The following is a 19720-nucleotide window of genomic DNA, read 5'->3' as shown; positions in this document are numbered from 1 at the left end:
TCTAGTAATTGAGAAATTGGTTTTACTTATTCTTTCAATGTGAACATTGTTTTTGTGGATTCTATTTTTTGAGTTTTTTTTAATCACATTGTTTCCCCTGGTTCTGCAGTGTCCCAATGACAGTTCACAACTGGTACAGATTCCTTCTGACAGCTCTCTGGCGTTGTTCTACTGATTTATCTCAGCCAATTGCATTCCATTGCTTTGTTTCCTCCTCTGATTTTCCTCTAACTTATTCTTTGTCTATTGTTTTTCTCCTTGACTTTCTATTAGTTTCATTCTTTCTTTCTTTCTGCTCATGGTTTTATTTTATCCTTTAATTCTCCCCTCGCATTTGTGTGTGTCTTTTCTTTAGAAATCTCCTGTGCACATCCCTGCTAAGCAGTCACTTGACATATGGCAAAACATCCTATTTCTATTTCAATGCTGTATGTGTTAATGCAAACCTAGATGTGTATTTCTCACATCTCTGTACCCAAAGTAGCCTTCTCTGCAGTAATTGCATGTTGGAAAAAACCCTATTTCTTGCTTAGAATTTCTTGCTCCACATTTCATTTCCTGTTAACATTTTTGTTGTGATTCTGGCACGATGGTAGGTTTTATTCCCCAATTCCCTGTGGAGCTTTGTTTTGTAGAAGTGTTGTTAGATGCTACCTTACCAACTGCAATCTGAAAATACTGGAGTTAAAGATGGATGAAAACACCGCCTTAAGTCACCTTTTTTCTGACTGTAGATAGTGGTTTATGTCAAAAGCATCAGCAGATGATAAGATGTGACTCTAGCTGTGATTGCTTTCTGCATCAGTAAAATTATACAGAATTTTCACAGAAATGTAAAATGATGTTGTTTTGCAGATGCTTATAAATAGAATATTAGATCAGCAGCCATTTATAAAAAGGCTATTATTTTATTCAGGGCACTCCTCATGATTTCTGGTAGTGGAGAGAAATAGAAAGACAACAATTTATTTTATTGTGCATTCTGGCTTTGTTAGGCAGTCTAAACAATCTTTATTTTTTAGCCCTGTGAAAGCATTTGCCTGGTGGCCAATGTGTGATGGAAGCAGGGTTGGGCTCAGAGCTCTGTCTGAGGAACATCTGCACTGCATGGCACAATTGGACCTTATTCTTCCTGGATATCTCTCCCCAAACTGATTATTTGTCAGTCTGACATTGATTTAGTATCATATGATATCCAGGAACTGAAATAACAGGGCCTTGTATTAGTGAAACAAAAAAGATTGAAGATCAGAGTATTGAAGTTGGATGTAATTCTAATGTAAATGTCTGAGTCCCTCGAGTGTTTTGTTCCCAAGAACATGAAATACCCTCTGGTGGCTGTTACCCTCTGGTGTTGAGCTGGTGTAACAGGCTGTGAAGAGAGTTCTGTAGTGTTGGTTCTCTGCATTGTTTCTAGGCATCCTGATGATTGAACTAAGGGAAGTGTAGGAACACATCTCATTAAATCTTCATTAAATTGGGTCATAATACTGTTATTGTAGTAAGAATATTTTATAAGCTGGTTTTGACCTAAGAATGATACTACTGATAAATAATTGTGCTGACTGCCTAGAATTTCTAAGATTGATTGATTTTTTTTTTAAATATATTTTTTTAGTTCAAATAGTGTTCGAACATTCCTCATAGTAGCAATTACTGAATAACTTTTTAGAATGACTGGTACGTTATGGCTCATTGTGCAGATGGTGAGGCACCAGCACTTTGTGTCCAGCTACTGGTAAAACCCAGAGGGTTTCTGTGCAGCAGGAATTGCTGCCCAGAGCCCACAGCTCCTGGCACCGAGCAGCCCTTGGGACTGGGCTGGTGCTCCTCAGCATGTTTCCTTTGGGTTCACTCTGGGCTCCTTCAGGAATTTCTGCAGCAAGAAGTTACATTTCTGGTGTTACCTTTAAACATAACCACCATTGCCTATTCCGCTCCCTCAGGGAGGTTCAGATTGGATATTGGGAAAATTCCCTCCTGGAAAGGGCTGTCCAGCCCTGGCACAGCTGCCCAGGGCAGTGCTGGATCCCCGTCCCTGGAGGGATTTGACCCGTGTGGATGGAGCCCCTGGGATGTGCGTTAGGGGTGGCCTGGGCAGTGCTGGGCAGTGCTTGGACTCAATGGGCTCAGAGGGCTTTTCCAGCTCCAATGATTCTGTGATTCTGCTGCCTGTATAACATGATGGCAATTGAATGCTTAATATTTCTGTCAAAATAATGTTGATTCAGTGTCGTTATCTTTGTCCTTTTTTTTCTCTAGACTCTGTTTAACTTCTTCCTTTCTTCATAAGAGCATTGCTGTGTCTCCTTTGTTTTTCCTTAAGACACTGTCCTTTGTCTGTGCAGTTCAGCTGACATTCTTAGAACTGAAGTTAGCTCGACTTGCTGAGAAGCAAATATTTAGATAGTAGTATATGAAGTAAAAAGTATATAAAATTAGCAACAACTGCTGTTGATAGTACACGAACAGGGATGAAAATTGAACTTGGCCTTTTGCATCTGGAGGTGTTGATTACAGGCCCTTAAGACAAGGGTAGCTGTCCTCTGGGCACTGCAGCACAGTTGCACAGTGTTTCTACTCAGCAGAGTAGACATACTAGGTAATCAATTCATTTATCATTAAAATAGGTTGGAACATATATTTGAAAAATTAGAATTCTAGAACCACATCAAAACTTCAAGGAAACCAAATTCTCAGATATTCATATTAACATTCTTTTTGTTGAGTCTGGGAGATGACACTTGTCTGCCAGTAAACTGTTTCTGTTGGGAGTAAGTCCTTTGTTAGTATGTGTGAGAAAACTATGGTGATTGAGTTTGCAGGAAACTTGCATATGAAACATTGGATTTCTCTAATTAATTTATTCTTTCAGATCCTCCGCCCACCGGTGTAAGCAAACCCCAGGTGTCAGAGGGTGTCCACACCAATGCTTATGACATTAGAACAGAAGCAGAGCAAGGCACCCTCTACTCACCAGAGCAGACATCTCTCCATGAAAGTGAGGGTCTGTTGTGTGCATTTTAAATATTGGAATACATTTCTGTAGTGATGGTATAAAAATGTAATAGTTATGAATGCAACAAATAACGAATTTATGTAGGACTTTGTGAAGTTATCGATGCTTTTATTCTTATGCTGGCTTCATATCTACAGGGTCTGTAGGTAACTCAAGGAGTTCAACACAAATGAATTCTTATTCTGACAGTGGTTACCAGGAAATAAGCAGTTTCCATAACAGCCAAAACTTGAGCAAGTCAGAGCTCAGACAGCAGCATTCCCTCGTTGGACCCACCAACAACCATGTGGTGAGGAGCTCCCGCGCTGAAGGGCAGACGTCAGTCCAGGTACCCTGACAGTCACTGCTCCTCTGGCTGTGCACGGCTCCAGGGGGGTTCAGAGACAGCAGCTCATAGCTGGGCCTCCCTTTGTGTGGGCTGGAGTTAATGATGTGAAATGACAGTTGTGTTTAACGCTTTCACGGGTTAAAAAGCCAAACTGGCTCGTGGCAGACAGGCTTGTTTGCTGGGATCAGCACACGTGTGATGTGGGTCCTTCACGGGAGCTGAAATGAAGTAACATTTGTGAGGACTCCTGACTGCAGAGTACACTGCTGGCAGGGTATCAAAAGGTACCACTCACCCAGAATTCATTGTGAGAGTGTGGAAAACCTCCTGGAATTTAGCCTGTATGTACACTTAGTGCTTAAAGGAAGGTGGGGTTTGCATTCCTGTACCTTCTGATGTTTCTGGCTTTTTCCCTCCTTTTTCAGTAAATGGAATGATAGTAACACAGTAGTTGTCAGAACTTTATGAGCTTATATCAGAACTCTGCATTACTGCTCACGGCTTTCCAAAGTGGTCGAGTTGTGAGGAAGGAAAGCGTAGGTGCACATTAACATAAAAAGCCAAATGAGAATGAAGAACAGGTAGGTTTTTAATGTTAAATTACCATTTTATATACTATGAAACACTGGTTAGAAAAGAAGTTATAGGAAACCTTGAAGGGATGCTGTCTAGGGTTAAAACTACTCTCCCGCTGCCTGTATATACCACTAAATTGTGTGCATTTCCTGCTGACTTGTCTGCTTTACAGGAGAACACAATGGGATTTTATGAAACTCATAAATGTTCTTGTTTTTAAACAGCCTTCAGTAAATACTGCTCCCAACCGAGTGATGAGGCGGGTCAGCTCGGTCCCCTCCAGGGCACAGTCTCCCTCCTACGTGGTCGGCACCGGCGTGTCCCCGTCACGGGGGTCGCTGCGGACGTCCCTGGGGAGCGGGTACGGTTCTCCCGGCGTGGCCGAGCAGAGATCCCTGGCATCCCACGGGTACTCCTCCACCACCCTGCCCGTGCAGCGGGCAGCGTCCCCGTACAGCGCGCACAGGCCCGCGTCCCCCTCGGCCGTGCGGCGCGTCGGCTCGCTCACCGCCCGCCAGGCCAACCCCAACGGCGCCTCCCAGTACCAGACCGTGGGCAGAGTGGGCTCTCCTCTGGCCCTCGCCGACGTGCAAACCAGAGTGGGTTCTCCGTCCCAAACTCAGCTGGGATCCTCCTCCCCGAAGCGCTCCGGCATGACGGCCGTTCCGCAGCACTTGGGAGCCACGCTGCAGAGGACGATCCACGACGTGGAGCAGTACGGGCAGCAGTATGAAATCTATGAGAGGATGGTCCCCCCACGGCCCGACAGCCTCACGGGTGAGTCACAGCTACAGACACGGGTGAAACTCAGCACAGGTCACAGCTGTACAAAACCCGGGTGTCGGGGGTGAAACGCTGTAGCACTGGGACGTAACTGCGGTGGGTGTGTCAGATCAGTTGTCAATACTGCTGTCAAACACTGTGTCAGTCACGAGTTCCCCAGGAATATTGACTTTCTCTATGATTACTAATTGCTGGCCAGGCATTGAATTAAATCCGATTATTTAAGTTGCTAAGTGAAATTGTCAGTCTCCAGAGGCATGTCAGCATTTTCAAAGATAACGCACATTTAAATGTGTGTGCAGGCTGTACATAAAGTAAGAGATACTAGCCTGGAACTAGTGTTATATCTAGATCTTTCTTAAAATATGTAACTTAGTATTGCTGAATATTAGTCTTATTTTCCACTAATATTTCTTAACTATCTCATACTTTGAGTTAAATATAGGGTAACCATTTTAATACTAGCTTAAAATAAAGCCCTAAAAGGTAGAATCTATTAATCTGAGAGGCAATTCTTATAAAGATGCAATTACTCTACGTTTTAAGTTGTGTGTGTGTTACTGGTTTGGTTCTGACCCTCATCTGAATGAGCACAGACAAGGTGATTTTCCAATCATGCCCTTTTGAACAAATGGCAATGTTTGTTTTTGCTTTTAAACTGTCACACTGCAGGAAACTCCAAAATGCTCTCATTCCTCAGCAAAAGGTGTATCTTGTCCCTCACCTCTGTTTGCAAGGCATAATAATCTGCCAGTTTGATAAGAGGGTGGGAATGAGTTTGATGGGAAAGGCTGTTCAGTGGTGTAAATGTGTGCAGGCCAGGACTGCATCATTTCTGGTGTAACAGCAATCTTGCACTTTCAAAACATTAACAAGGTACTTTACAAATACCACTACTTGGGAATATCACCTTGTCTAAATAGGTGAACTGATAGATCTTTAGAAAAATAGTTATCAGGATAGTGAATCAGTAATTCAGAAACAGACACTTTAAATGTGATGTTTTCAGAATGAAGGAAGTAATTAGCAACTTGGTAGTGAAGCTGAGAGAGCATCTTATTTTATAGCCATCTGAACTGTAATCTTTGCAGGAATCTTGAAACACCCTAACTTCCCTGTGCTTTGTGTTACAAACTGAGTAAGAATCCCTTAGTATTGTTTAAAAACTCCTACGTTGTCTAGTATAAATTAGTTTTCATGTTCCTTTAGAGGGAGCAGTTCAATATAACACCCGAAATCTGAAACTCTAATTTGTAGATGATCAGTTTTCTGAGAGGAAGTTTGGAAGTGGGAAAGGTTGGTGCTGTGGCAGCCTTCAGTATAAGCCAGAGCTCTTCCCTGCTGTGTAAGCAGGAGGAGAGGATGGATATGTGATCAGCTCCTCTCTTCCTTCTGTGCTTGCAGTCTCCATTTCCATGGGGTGCATGTTCTGGGAGAACGGTTAGAGGTGAGTGTCTTCCCAGGAGATGGCACTGTCACCTGGAGCTGTGGGCCCAGTGATGGCCCAAAGGTTCCCTTGCAGACACTGTGGCAGAGCAGGTGTGTGATTTGGGGGGGAAATACTCAAATGCAGGATACATTTGGTTATCCATCACTGCTCCATTGTACTTTTGAAGTTGTTCTGTAATCTTTGTCATTTTGTCACCCTTGCAAAGTTCATTTTGCATGTTCTGTTACTTTGATAGCTGCCAGAGCTTTAGTGCCTGCAGTGGTAATGCCAACATGGACAAAGCTGTATACATTTATATGTATACATTGCATGAAATACTAATATATAGCAAGGTGAAAACAAAGATCTAACCCAGCTGCAGCACAGCTATGTGTATATACTCACATCACAGGCTATTTAAACCTTTATAAAGACTTTTCTCCACGTGCTTACATCTCTGCTGCCACTACTGAGCAGATGTTTGCTCTTACTGCTGTGGACTGTTTCAGTTTCAGGATTAAAACCCCTCTAGGCTGTGCCCTGTGCCCTCTGTCACAATGGGGTTTCTGTCAAGTCCACACTTACCTGTCATTGCTGAACCTGCTCACTGCACGTGCTGACTCAGCTTTTATTCTGAGTCGTGTAAAACGGTTTAGACTTTCAACTGTAAATGCTACCAAAAAAATTGAGTTGGAAAACTTCAAGTTGTCAGTGTCTTTTTGTCAAAGAAATGCTGCTTTGTCGGTGAGTCTTTCAGTATGGGTCATTTAATAATGGCAAAAAAAAGTAACGAATAAATCTTTGTGACTGTAGCTATAACCAACACCTTTTCTTGGTGAAGGGAAAAAGCTCCAGCCCTGCCAGCTGGATTCTTCAGCGTTGGAGAGGGGCCACGCAGATGTTTCCCTGTGCTTGGTTGCAGGCCTGAGGAGCTCGTACGCGAGCCAGCACAGCCAGCTGGGGCAGGAGCTGCGCCCGGCCGTGTCCCCGGACATGCACATCACCCCCATCTACGAGGGCAGGACCTTCTACAGCCCCGTGTTCCGCAGCCCCACCCACGGCACCGTCGAGCTGCACCACGGCTCCCAGGCCGCCCTGTTCCGCACCGGCTCCGGTGGGTGACCCGGCACGGGGGATAGAGGAGAGCAGGGCTCAGATAGGTAATGCCAGTGCACAGGAAGAACCAGAGGGGATCAATTCATGGAGATAAAGCCAGGTTTGAAGGACTTAAAATAACCGGCAGGAATGAAAAGGCTTTGGCGATGTTTGAGGGAATGCCTGGGGCAATATATCAGTGTCAGCCCGGGGTCAGAGTGTGCTCTGTTTGATATGGGACGCTCAGGTACATCTGAGATAAGCGTATTTCATGGCACACAGGATTTATTGCTTCCTCTTGCATTCTCTGTGCATCACTCTCTTACGAATTGAGTTGGTTCATCGGTTTTTTATTCATCGATACAGTGAAACAAGAGCTTGCCACTAAAATTACCTACCACATCCTTCACAGTAAAAATACCGTTCTACCCAACTTCTCAGCAAAGGATAATGGTAAATGCTACAGCTGAGGATTGTCTGTGGAAACCGAGGTATTCCTCTAGGACTTCACAGAATTGGTACTCGTGTATTATGAAGAGCACAGGCATTAGATTAGTACTAGGATTTATTTTCTGCAGGGAGAAATGTAATGTATGTTGCAGTACAGTTTGTTCTTTAAGGTTGATTAGTAATTTGTATAGTGATCTCAAAAAACTCTCAAAAAATTAGAGTGAGTTAATTAAGTAACTCCAGAAAAAATTATAGAGAACTGGCAAATTCATGTCATGTTTTCACACACTTGAAAATGGCTTTTTAATGCTTGCTAATACCAAGAGAATGAAGTGCTGAATGAGGCACCAGTTTTTGCAGTTCTCCTGCTTTCTACAACCTATAGTAAATGGAGTTTGTCAGAATGTGCCAATGAGGAAATATAACTAGAAAATGGAATTCTTTTTTTCCTTGTGTACTTAATACCACTTACCTTGGAAGAACAAAAGCCACAACAACAGCTCTGTTCAGTCTGGGAGATGCATGTTCCTGTTCCTGAACTGCCCGGCTTCGTCTTCATCCTCTTGTTACCTTTTGTTAGGGAAAACGTTTGTGTAGTTGGGAAAAGCAAAGTATCTATTATACTATTATATAGTATAAACAATAAACAATGTAAATTTTTGTTTACTTACTTTTCCTTTTTGGTGTAGTTGGTGAATTGATGTTATAAACTTTGAAAACACTTTTCACCCAGATTTCTGCTTGTTGGCACTTTAAATACTTGTTGACGCAAGCTGAGGCACAAGCCTGATCCCACCAAACTCCTCATTCTGTAACTAACCTCTCCACCTTCCCTGGGATGCTGAGGAATTGCTCCCTGAAATCTGAGGACAGCTTCCCCTGTGGAACTGTGCATGTTTCCGAGGCCATGTTTTATTGCTTGCACTGGTAACTAGGTACGGCCCCTTCTGTTGAGCAGAGCTTTGTTACCCGGTTGGTTTTGACACTGTTCTGTCCTAGGCGTGGGCAACCTGCAGCGCTCCTCCAGCCAGCGCAGCACCCTCACATACCAAAGAAACAACTACGGGCTGCCCGCGGCGTTGGCGGAGCCGCTGCGGGCGGTGCCGTTCCGGCTGCCCGAGCCCGGCTACGGCCGCGCGCTGCCCGCGCCCGACGGCGGCACCACGCGCTCCCCCTCCATCGACAGCATCCACAAGGACCCCAGGCAAGTCTCACTGCACACACGGCACCCCTGGCTATGGTTTGCCATGGCTTGGTCCATCACCACTCAGATCTGTGCCTTTAGAGCCAGAATAACAAACACAGGCTGCCCGCTGCGGTCACAAAGAGCAGCTGGTACGCATTTGGTTATTATGTTTTTCTTCCATGCTTATTTTCATGGAGAAGTTATTACAGGATATAGTAACAAATTTAATGATATTTGACTGGATTATTCCACATATTTTTTAGTAAGTCTACAAAGTAACCTGTAATACTGTGGTGAGTTTTCTCATTATATGAATGAGAATTGGGGCTTGAAAATTCAAGAGTACAGACCTAATTTATTTGAATTAATTTTTCATGAGCAGCCTGCTTAAATTTCAAAACAAAGTAAGTTTAGAAATCATTTATAAATGTGGCATTTTGAAAGTGAACACATGTATTTTTTAAATGATTACTGCTTTGTTTTTGGAAATGTCTGTGCACAGTGTGGGCCACCGATAAGGGTAATGTTGTCATTGCCATTTCCTACAGACACTGTGCACTGAAACCTTGTATTTGAACCTGGGGGTATCAAAGCCCAGGCCATGCACGGCTTGGAGGGATTTATGGCACTGTGTATGTTCAGTGTGGGTTTGGGATTGGTAGGAATTCTGGTCCCTCCTCAGATTGCTGGTCACTGAGGCAGCTCCCAGGCAATCCTTGGCTGTGGGAGCACATTGCACATCCTGCTGGTTCAGAGGGAGCGGGAAATGGGGCAGCTGCTCCTGCAGGAGCTGGGCTCAGCTGTGCCTTGGGGGCTGTCCTAGGGGCATGCTGGGCACCAGGGAAACCTGGAGCAGAGATGGTGAGAGGGAGCCTCACACTGAATCCCTGGTCCTGCCTACAGCGCATCTTAGCACTGGGCACTTCCTCCAGCCTGGGCCTGTCCTGCCATCTTGACAATAAAAGCACTGCTTTAATGGATTTTGTTATTCTATTTATTGGTGGAAATTCATATATTTAATTATTTTAATAGATATTGAGAGACTGGATTAATTTCATTCAACTGAGTGGTACATTCATCCAAATGATGTTAATAGGATAATCCTAGCTCTAAGTAAAAACTTGCTGGAGCTTTAAAGAAATTCTGACTCAGTTGTCACTGTTGATGCACCTTCTTAGCTTGTAATCTCCCAGTGGAATAGCTTCCATTTAATCTGTTCCAGTTTCCTATGTGCATATTGTGCTGTGCCAGGGGCTGGAGGAGCGGGTTACACAGCCCCAGAGTGGGCTGTTGGGAAGCACCACTCTGGAATTAGAGGGAAAGCTACTAGTTTTACTAGAAAGGCAGTTTTCCCTAAGGTTTTCCTGTCATTAGTATGGAGAAATAAACCTCAGAGTTGTTGAGCAGTTCAAAGTGGGCACAGAACTGAGCTTCCTCTTTGGATGAGTCCTGGGAAGACTTCACTGGCCAGGCCAACATTAGCCTTGGAACAACTCCCCAGGTACTGTTCTTGGAACATATTTGGCTCTTTTTTTTTTTATTTACTTGGGTTTTTGAGCATGGGAAAACTTGAGATACTACTTCATCCCACCCCCCAGTCCTCCTTTACAGAAGGCAGATTGCCTAGCAACTATTAATGACTGCATTTCTATATCTGTGAATGAACATGGGTGTGTTTCATGGCTTTTCTAGGATTGGTCTGCACAAATCATGGTGGTTTAATGAAGGGTATTTTATTTTAATAATTTTAAATTTACAGTCCCTGAATAACTCAGATCAAACAAGCTTTTTGCACCTGATCCTGCTGGTGACACTTCAGGGTGTGCAGGTTTTAATTGGCTTCAGCTTAAGAAGAACATTGAGCACCAACAGAAAAAGGTTGTGGAAGAGATGGCCCTGAGCAGCACTGTTGAGGGGGTATCAGTTGCATTATATAATTAATTTTTGGGATATTTATGTAGGTTGAAGCATTTGAGTTGGTGTAACTTTAGTGTACATTTGTATTTGTGTGGTCCACAAGCCAAGTGAAGCTCCACGGATATGGTGTCCTTGTCCAGTTAGAAGACTAAAAGGTGATGTGACTCGTTATCCCAATGTGCCTGGTTTTCCTCCTCGCCCTGGTACTCCAGAACAAAACTGGAATTGTTGGCAAGATGTTCTTGCACTTAGTAAACACCCTATGTTTGGGAGTAATGCCTGTGTTTGGGAGTAATGCCTGTGTTTGGGAGTAATGCCTGTGTTTGGGAGTAATGCCTGTGTTTGGGAGTAATGCCTTCTCTGCACTGTGCTCTCCATGCAGGGAGTTTGCGTGGCGGGATCCGGAGCTGCCCGAGGTGATCCACATGCTGCAGCACCAGTTCCCGTCAGTGCAGGCCAATGCAGCTGCCTACCTGCAGCACCTGTGCTTTGGGGACAACAGGGTCAAAACAGAGGTATGTGCTGTGCTCCTGCAGCGCCTGTGCTGTGGGGACAGCAGGGTCCAAACAGAGGTATGTGCTGCCTGTGCCCCTGGCACGGGGCGAGCACACCAGGCCTCGCCTCTGCTCGTGGGATCAGTGTTTTAAGGCATCATAGGGAACGAGTGATCTGTCAGGCAAAGGAAAGGAGTCCAATCCTAGAAATATGTAGAGGACAGTGTTTATGTCACTATGATGTGGGGGAGGGATACATCTGGGTGAATGTTAAGAGTATTGTTGAAATTTGTAGAAACTTTGCACTTGAAGAGCTGCTCTTTTTGCAGAGCAGCTGTGAGCTGTTGGTCTGAAGGAATTTGCTTTTTCATTCACATCCTATATGTGTGTGTGTTATCTGTTCTTTTCAGTATAAATTTTGTTTATGTTAATAAAATGCTGATGCAACTTTTATAAGAAGATAGCCCAACATAATTCACTATTGCTGGGAGGCAGATGAAGAGGTAGTGGTGGTTTTGATGTTCTGGTGACGATCACTGTGATAATCAACACTTATTTCTAATATTCCGTAAAAAAAATTTCTGAGATATAGGAAATTACTTTAAAAACTGCATTGCTGGGAAACAATGAAAGCAGTAACAATTCTCTGAACACAGCAAGTGACTGAAAATGCCCCTCAGTCTTTGCAATGGTGGGGGGCTTCCCAGGAATTTCAGTCCCATGTAACAGTCAAGTCAGGAAGGTTTAGCAGCTGTTTCTTCTGGAAGTAGAATGGGATATGTGGTTCCCATAAAAACAAAAGGTTTTTGCATCTGTGGAGTGAGATGGGTGAGATCAGCGGGTGCTGATGGTCCCAACATTCTACTTTCCAGGTCTGTAGGCTGGGAGGAATCAAGCACCTGGTAGATCTCCTGGATCACAGAGTGCTGGAGGTTCAGAAGAATGCCTGTGGTGCACTGAGGAACCTGGTTTATGGGAAGTCCACTGATGAGAACAAAATAGCCATGAAGAACGTGGGGGGGATCCCGGCCCTCCTGCGGCTGCTGAGGAAGTCGGTCGATGCCGAGGTCAAGGAGCTGGTAACAGGTGAGCTGGTTGATCCCTCCTGGACCATGTCCTTCCTCTGAGGCTCTTCCCTCCCGCAGGCAGTGCCAAGCACAGTGTGTGTGATTTTCCTGACGTGGCTGTCAGGCAGACACGGGGCAGCTGGAGCTGGCACTTGGATTCACACACACTCGAGCATCACATAAGCAGGGAGCAGAAACTCCTCTCCTTCCACATGCAGAGGTGCTGGGGCAGCAGGGATCTGCCGGGGTGGGTAAATGGCCTCAGCACTCCTTGGCCCAGAGCTGTTTGTGTGGGGGTTGTTCACTCTTACACAGTGATGGAAGTCACAGTTAATGGCTGTTGAAAAACTGCTTCTGGGAAATTTCCCCTCTACCTGCAGTCTCAGACTGTCTCTTTGGACTTGGGCAGATGATTCCATAACAGCTAAATGCTTGTTTTTAAGTGTACCTCCACAACCATGAGGAACAAAGAGGCATCCCAAATTACCCTGTAATCTGTTACCTTAATACAGCATTGCACCAGCTCCTAATGCCACTTTCCTTGTCTTTGAATGGAAACCTCCCAGATTATAACTGCTTTTACCTTCCAGGTTTTTTTGTAATAAGCACTAAATTTGGTCCCAATTATCTTAAAATAAGAACCTACAAATAATCAGGTTGTGTCCTCATTTTAAGGTGAAGGCTGAAGGGCTGTGTAACACACAGCTCTGCTTCGGGGTGAACAGCTGAAGGCTTCTCCCAAATTAAGAGACAGAGGGTCCTGGGGGAGCTTTTGCCTTCACATACTGAACTCAGGAAATAAATCATTAATCACTAACAGATCTGCCTCTGTGTGAGTCCAGCCTCTGGGCAGGTTTGGCCTTGGGTACTCAGTGGGACTCCCATGATTTGCTCCCAGGCTAATCCCCATGGAGAAGATAATATTTGCACAAGTGTAATGGGCTTCTTGGAGGAACTTTTGTGATAAAACCCAGCACCACAACTTCAGAGGGTACTTTTCTTTAAATTATATTTTAATTTCCCAGTTGATAATCAATTCTCTTTTGTTACTGAAGTCTTGCTGTACAGGAGCTGCAGCTAAGAATCATAAAAAATAACTTTAACATGGCTCTAAAATGGGTCTGTGGTGGTATTAAAAGTATGAAGAATCCCCGAGCACTTTAAAATGTGCAGCGTTCATTGTTGGTAGGTCTTTTTTCTTTAGGGAGTAGTTTTGTACATAGTTTAATAATATCCAGAAAATCGTCTTACAGGACTAATTTTGCAGGTGCCATTTCTGTGGAAGTGCCTTTTGCATCCACTCTTTAGCCAGCTCTGTAACAGGGCTGCACTACCCTTGTGTGTGAGCTGAACCCCGAGAGCAGGAGCTCTGGGAACCCCTGTGGGACACAGGAAGAACTTCAGCTGCCTGTAACCACAAATCAGGACAAAATCAATCAGTAAATCCCCTCATGTCTGTATTCTCCCATGGACCCCCTTAATTAGAGGGGCTTCTCTTAGCCCCCCTTAAGAGAAGACAACGAGGTGTCTCATGCAAAGATTTCTCTTTCTTATTTTTGTGTGGCTGCATTAAAAACTTTTGCTGTCTTATAAACTTTCATTTTTGTGAACTCCTGTAGCATTTGCTGTCTGGTCCCCTCATAAATTATTTCTGAAGAAATGGATGTTCAAGATCTAGTCCAGGGGGAACCCTGGTGGTTTGGGCAGCTGTTGAGGGGCTGTTGAGGAGCTGCTGCCGGCCAGGTTTGTGTGCGTGGCCATACAACCGCACAGTCAGGAAATACTGTGTGAGGGAAGTATCTTGAGTAAGATCAGTACCTGGGGAGACTTTGGATGAGCTTTATGCTGTGTTTTGTGATGAAAAAGAGGATTCAATGCTGTGTTTAGCATATTGCTTGCATATACAGTTCTACTGGTGATTTATGTCAGGTCTCATACCTCTGTATCTGAATGTAACATACAGAGATTGTGCAGGGCAGGGAACTAGGGATTTGTGCCCAAGGATAAAAGATGGATGGCAGTTCCATATGCCTGGTAGGTCAATGGAACACACTCTGGACTTGTTGCTGTTGTTTCCAGGAAGAAAAATTTTTACATCCACTCTTCAGTACCTGATTTCCCGGCATACAGTGCGAGGGAGCAGGAATGTCAGGGCAGGCCATTCTTGTCATTGGAAAAGACCAATACCCTCCTCTGCTGTTCCACATTGCTTTCCTCCTTTTTGGATGCTGGCTCTGCAAGTTCTGCCTGCTCTAGAATCACACCACATATTTAAAGTGATGTCTTTTAAGTTTGAATGTTGCTTCATGTTTGTTTGCCGAGTGTCTGCTGACTTTACTGCAATGGAAATCTCTTCTAAGGGGTTCTCTGGAACTTGTCTTCGTGTGATGCTGTGAAGATGACAATCATTAGAGACGCTCTGTCCACGCTGACAAACACTGTGATAGTGCCCCACTCGGGATGGAACAGCTCCTCCTTTGACGATGATCATAAAATTAAATTCCAGACTTCCCTCGTTCTGCGCAATACAACAGGATGCCTGAGGTATCTGCTCTTCTAGAAGACTCCCTTTTAAAGACTAGTCATGTTGTCCAGGTCCTTTTCATACTGTAGTTTTAAAAACAGAGGAGTTGTTTTATTCTGTAAATTACAGAATTCCATAATTTAGACAGCTTTTCCAATTGTTCTTTTTTTTTTCTGTTAAAAAATACGAAAATTACCAAGTTAGTCACTAAGAGTTACTGACTGATGAATTACCAATCAGCTACATCAACACCTTGTGCAAACTGTGTAATAAATGGTTGTCTGTCCTTGCACACACCATGTTCCTTGGTTGTTCCAACCCTCAGGAACCTGAGCTCTGCCGGGGAGGAGGCGCGGAAGCAGATGAGGTCCTGCGAGGGGCTGGTGGATTCGCTGCTCTACGTGATCCACACCTGTGTGAACACCTCAGACTACGACAGCAAGGTGTGTGCACGGCTCCCCTCCAGATGTGTCTGCTGGGATCTCTGGGGCTTTGTGTGGCTCAGCTGAGCACGGTGCTGTCTGTAGCTCAACGGGCATCGCTCCCAGGCCCCAGTTGCTGAGGCACAGCCAAACTCAGCTGCACAGCACAGCATCACTTCTCATTTGCAGCCATGCTGAAGTCATGCCTCAATAAAATAATAATAAGCTCTTGTGCTTTTCATTTTCAGAATACTAAAGAATAAGCCACTATAGCAGAGAGCACTGTTATAGGTATTGTCAGATTTAAGAGAGATTGCAGTTTTCCCAGAGAAACAGCCCAAGCTCTGCCCAGAGCCCAGCATTAGAATTGAGAGCTTGTGCTCCCAGCGCCTTTTCACCTCTGCTGGGCTGGTTTGGTTTGGTTTATCTCTGTGTGAGAAAGAACTGGTGACAAGGCATCTCTCTGGTTTGGTTCAGACAGTGGAGAACTGTGTGTGCACCCTGAGGAACCTTTCCTACCGCTTGGAGCTGGAGGTGCCCCAGGCACGGCTGCTGGGAATCAATGAACTGGATGACTTGCTGGGGAAGGAGTCACCCAGCAAAGACTCAGAGCCAAGCTGCTGGGGGAAAAAAAAAAAGAAGAAAAAAAAAACTTCCCAGGAGGATCAGGTTTGCATTTTCCTTGTACTGCAAATGCCTCAGATGGGGTTTGGCTCACAGTGGGGAGGATGTATCTTGATGAAAATGATCCTATGCTGAATAAAAATGGAGGCTTTGTGTTGTTACAAATCTGTGTTCCTTTCTCAGTGGGACGGAGTTGGCCCTATCCCAGGATTTTCCAAGTCTCCTAAAGGGGTGGAGATGCTCTGGCACCCATCGGTGGTGAAGCCGTATCTGACACTTCTGGCAGAGAGCTCCAACCCAGCCACTCTGGAGGGCTCTGCAGGATCTCTCCAGAACCTCTCTGCAGGCAACTGGAAGGTATGGGAATTCTTCCTCCTCTTCCTCTCCTTGTGCTCTGGTTGCTTTTTCTAATAAGATCTTGGAGTGTGTTTGGGGGGAACATGCAATTTTCTCATGTGCACCTGAGCGTTCCCCTCTTGTCTGTGCATTAGTGCTCATGTGTTGCAGTCATGTTTCCACAGTGAAAAGCTGTGGAAAGGGGAGGGAGCAGGAAGAGCCATATGGAAACTGGCCTTGAAATTGGTACCATTTGTTTTAAATAAACAGAAAAGGCTTCCTTCCAGCACATAGTGAGTCAAAATAATCTTCTGGTGTCTTCTAGCTCTGAGTTCTGGTGGGAAGGTGCTGTTGAAATAAGACCAGCACAAAAAAATTTGTTTTTTTTTCCCTATTTCATTATTTATTTCCATACATTCTGGCCATTGCATACAATATGCTACAAAAGCAGCACATGAGAACACATTATTGATGTCATGGTTTTGTCATGGACAGATAAAAAACCCAGCAAACATAAGCTGCTTCCTTTGCTTGCAGCAAGCCAACTAAGCCTTTTTAAGTTTGACCAATATAAAACTGGTCTTGAAAAAAACCCAAAACCTAACAAACAAAACCCAGACCACTCTGTTCCCTTTTCAATGATTGTCATCTATTCAGGTATTTTCCCTCTTTTCTAAGCAGTGCTTTGTAAGAGGAATGAGTGAAAAAAGGCAGAGAGACAGCTCTTTATAATCCCAGAAAAGGCACACACTGAACATGTCATCTTTTGTTGGCCGTGTCCCCAGATGTGCCCGAGGTGGTTTGGGTGCTGTGGGGCTCTGGGGTGACGGGGCTCTCTGTCAGTTCGCAGCCTACATCCGCGCCGCCGTCAGGAAGGAGAAGGGGCTGCCCATCCTCGTGGAGCTGCTGAGGATGGACAATGACAGAGTGGTGTCCTCTGTGGCTACTGCCCTCAGGAACATGGCACTGGATGTGCGGAACAAGGAGCTCATCGGTACGTACAGACCGCCCTGGGGAGAGCACCAGCACCTCCACGGCCCTTTGGGAGAGCCCAGGAGGAGATTGCACTGATGGGAACAGCACACTGCACGTTACTGTGTCACAGAGATGAACCCTTGTGACAGCAGCAGCTTTTCAGAGCAGTGTTGCCATATTAGTTTGCCACTGGCCACCTTTGATGGATGGGAGTCACCTCAGCTCAGCCCAACTGGACAGGAAACCCTCAGTGCCAAATGGGATGGAAACGTAGCTCAGCTTCCTTGGAGCTCAGCACCCACCTTTTTGGGGGGTTCGGGTTCCTCACATGCTCTCAGGGGTGGGACAGCTCTGGTGCCAGTACAGCAGTGCTTTGTTTAACAGTATTGGACAGGGAGAGAGGGAAACAATTCTCTTCTGGTAAAGTATGTCCAGGAAAAACCAGATAGAGTGCAGTATGTGTGCCTTTGCTGAACTAAGTCATCAACAGGGCTGCTTGCTAGAAGAACTTTCTGTTTCTCACTTGTCAATTCTAATATTTAACACTTTAAGCATTCATCTGTGCCTTTCTCATCTAGCATTAAAAACACCTCAAACAACATCTTTCCTGCCTTGATGAGGAACCTCAGTCTGTTAGTGTTGAACGTGCCTCAGCTTCAGGCTGCTGTGGCTTCAGTGAACCCTGCTAACACATGGCATGATGTAAAAAAGTCTCTTTTTTGTTACAGAAGCATTTTCTGTGTGTAGACTTGTGGGACAGGGATACAACAACTGTTCATAAGATAGGAGGATCGTTATTCTCAAAAAGAGAAATGCAGGTGGACAGAACTTTATTATCTGTTTCTGAAGCTTCTCCATCTGGGACATTCAGAGCCTGTTTTCCTGCAGTGCAGGCATTGCACACACAGGGAATTACTAAAGAGAGGCTCCTGTTCTGTAGCACCAGCCCTGTGCGGGTCAGACTCAGGTGATACTCTCTTGTCAGGACGTTTCTTCCATTCCTGCCAGAACTTTTCAGTTCAGGAATGTTCCTCCACCTATTCCCTCTCCCAGTCAAAGCTGTAACTGAAAGAATTTCTGGTTTCCAGATACACTCTGAATCTGATCTCTGCATAAAACACATCACCTGTGCTAGAAATCCTCTTTAGGAGCTTCTCTGCCTGTGTGGGGCAGGAGCAATGGGCTCCCATGGTCACACTGAAGGAGTGAGAGATGAGGACTCCAGCAAATAAAATATATGTTGGAACATGCAGCATGTGGGTGAGCTTGCTAAAGGAATGGCACTGGTAGGGTGTTGCTGCAGACAGCATTGTGGGGATGGTTTTCCAGGGGGTTTCCTTTTGCCTGCTGATTTCCTTTTGGGGTATTTTTTCCCCTCATGCACATTACAAAAACACATAGTGAATGGCCTTGTGCAAAGCTTCTTCATCATTCACTGTTATGTACAAATACACGTCTTCAATAAAATCAATCAATCGTTCAATTAACAGCTAAACAGGGAGAAACCAAACCTTATCTTTAGTTCTGTCCCTTGTCTGCAGCTTATCCCTGGCATCAGTCAGCAGCTGGAGTCTGACAGAGCTGAGCTCTGACAGGTAACAAATAAGGCAAAAAGAACATCCAAAAGAAAGAATTCCCAGTTAATGTAAAGATTCCTTTAACCCTCCCACAGATGAAGCTCAGGAATGTGATCTGATCTTTGGTCTCTCTTGACTCTGTGTAAACTGTGAATTCTTGGCAGGGTTTGATCCCGTGCTGCTGCTCCCTGCCCTCAGCTGCCGTTCTGGGCCGTTTCCAGCAGCCCCAGCCTGTGGGCCTGACCTGTTCTCTGGGGTTTGCAGGTAAATACGCCATGCGGGACCTGGTGAACCGGCTGCCGGGCGGGAACGGGCCCAGCGTGCTGTCGGACGAGACGGTGGCTGCCATCTGCTGCGCCCTGCACGAGGTCACCAGCAAGAACATGGAGAACGCCAAGGCCCTCGCCGACACCGGCGGCATCGAGAAGCTGGTCAACATCACCAAGGGCAGAGGGGACAGGCGAGTGGCTGCAACGCTCATCCCTGAACCGGCTCTGTTTCCATTGAAAGCGCTTAAGAATGCGGGAAATTTTTTTTGAGTGAAAAAAAGATCTGCTTTTGCAGTCTGGGTCTGAGGAGCTGGCAGTTGGAATGACACTGGGAGGGAGGGGGCAGCCGGTGCCGCTGTGCTCTGCAGGGTGTTCTCCATCCAAGGCTTCTGGAGGCTTCTGCAGCTGCCCAGAGTAAGGGTGGTCATGGGGCCTCTTCAGGATGAAAGAGTTAAACTGCCCCCTCTTAAACACCTACAAGATTAATAGAATACTTGGAGCTTTTCCAAGTCAGACTGTGTGGGCACCTTTGTCAGGATGTTTCCAGCAGCTGTTCATTGTACCTGGTGCAGCCCTTTGGTCAGTGGAAAGAGAACGAGGCCGGGGGGATCCCCTGGAACAGCATTGCCAGGCCAGGGGGGCTGAGGGG

At 45.3% G+C, this 19720-nt stretch overlaps 1 protein-coding gene across 10 annotated transcripts in view; it reads left to right on the top strand.

The window, feature by feature from the left end:
• PKP4 (plakophilin 4) overlaps positions 1-19720 on the top strand; it is a 53796-nt gene that overhangs the window by 18285 nt on the left and 15791 nt on the right. For 7 of the 10 annotated variants that reach the window (XM_027695825.1, XM_027695822.1, XM_027695828.1 and 4 more), the window contains exons 4-16: positions 2876-3007; positions 3157-3347; positions 4148-4700; positions 7058-7249; positions 8680-8884; positions 11166-11298; positions 12150-12363; positions 14705-14888; positions 15194-15311; positions 15768-15959; positions 16098-16271; positions 17094-17244; positions 19067-19262. In XM_027695825.1, the coding sequence (XP_027551626.1) occupies positions 2876-3007; positions 3157-3347; positions 4148-4700; positions 7058-7249; positions 8680-8884; positions 11166-11298; positions 12150-12363; positions 14705-14888; positions 15194-15311; positions 15768-15959; positions 16098-16271; positions 17094-17244; positions 19067-19262 (2635 nt within the window). The remainder of the gene's footprint in view (positions 1-2875; positions 3008-3156; positions 3348-4147; positions 4701-7057; positions 7250-8679; positions 8885-11165; positions 11299-12149; positions 12364-14704; positions 14889-15193; positions 15312-15767; positions 15960-16097; positions 16272-17093; positions 17245-19066; positions 19263-19720) is intronic. The other 3 variants (XM_027695823.1, XM_027695830.1, XM_027695832.1) reach the window with 1 other exon arrangement.

Source organism: Neopelma chrysocephalum, unplaced genomic scaffold (assembly GCF_003984885.1).
Source record: "Neopelma chrysocephalum unplaced genomic scaffold, ASM398488v2 Primary Assembly neopelma1_103b, whole genome shotgun sequence".
In the NCBI taxonomy this organism is placed as follows: domain Eukaryota; kingdom Metazoa; phylum Chordata; class Aves; order Passeriformes; family Pipridae; genus Neopelma; species Neopelma chrysocephalum.
This window is presented reverse-complemented; position numbering and strand designations above follow the sequence as displayed.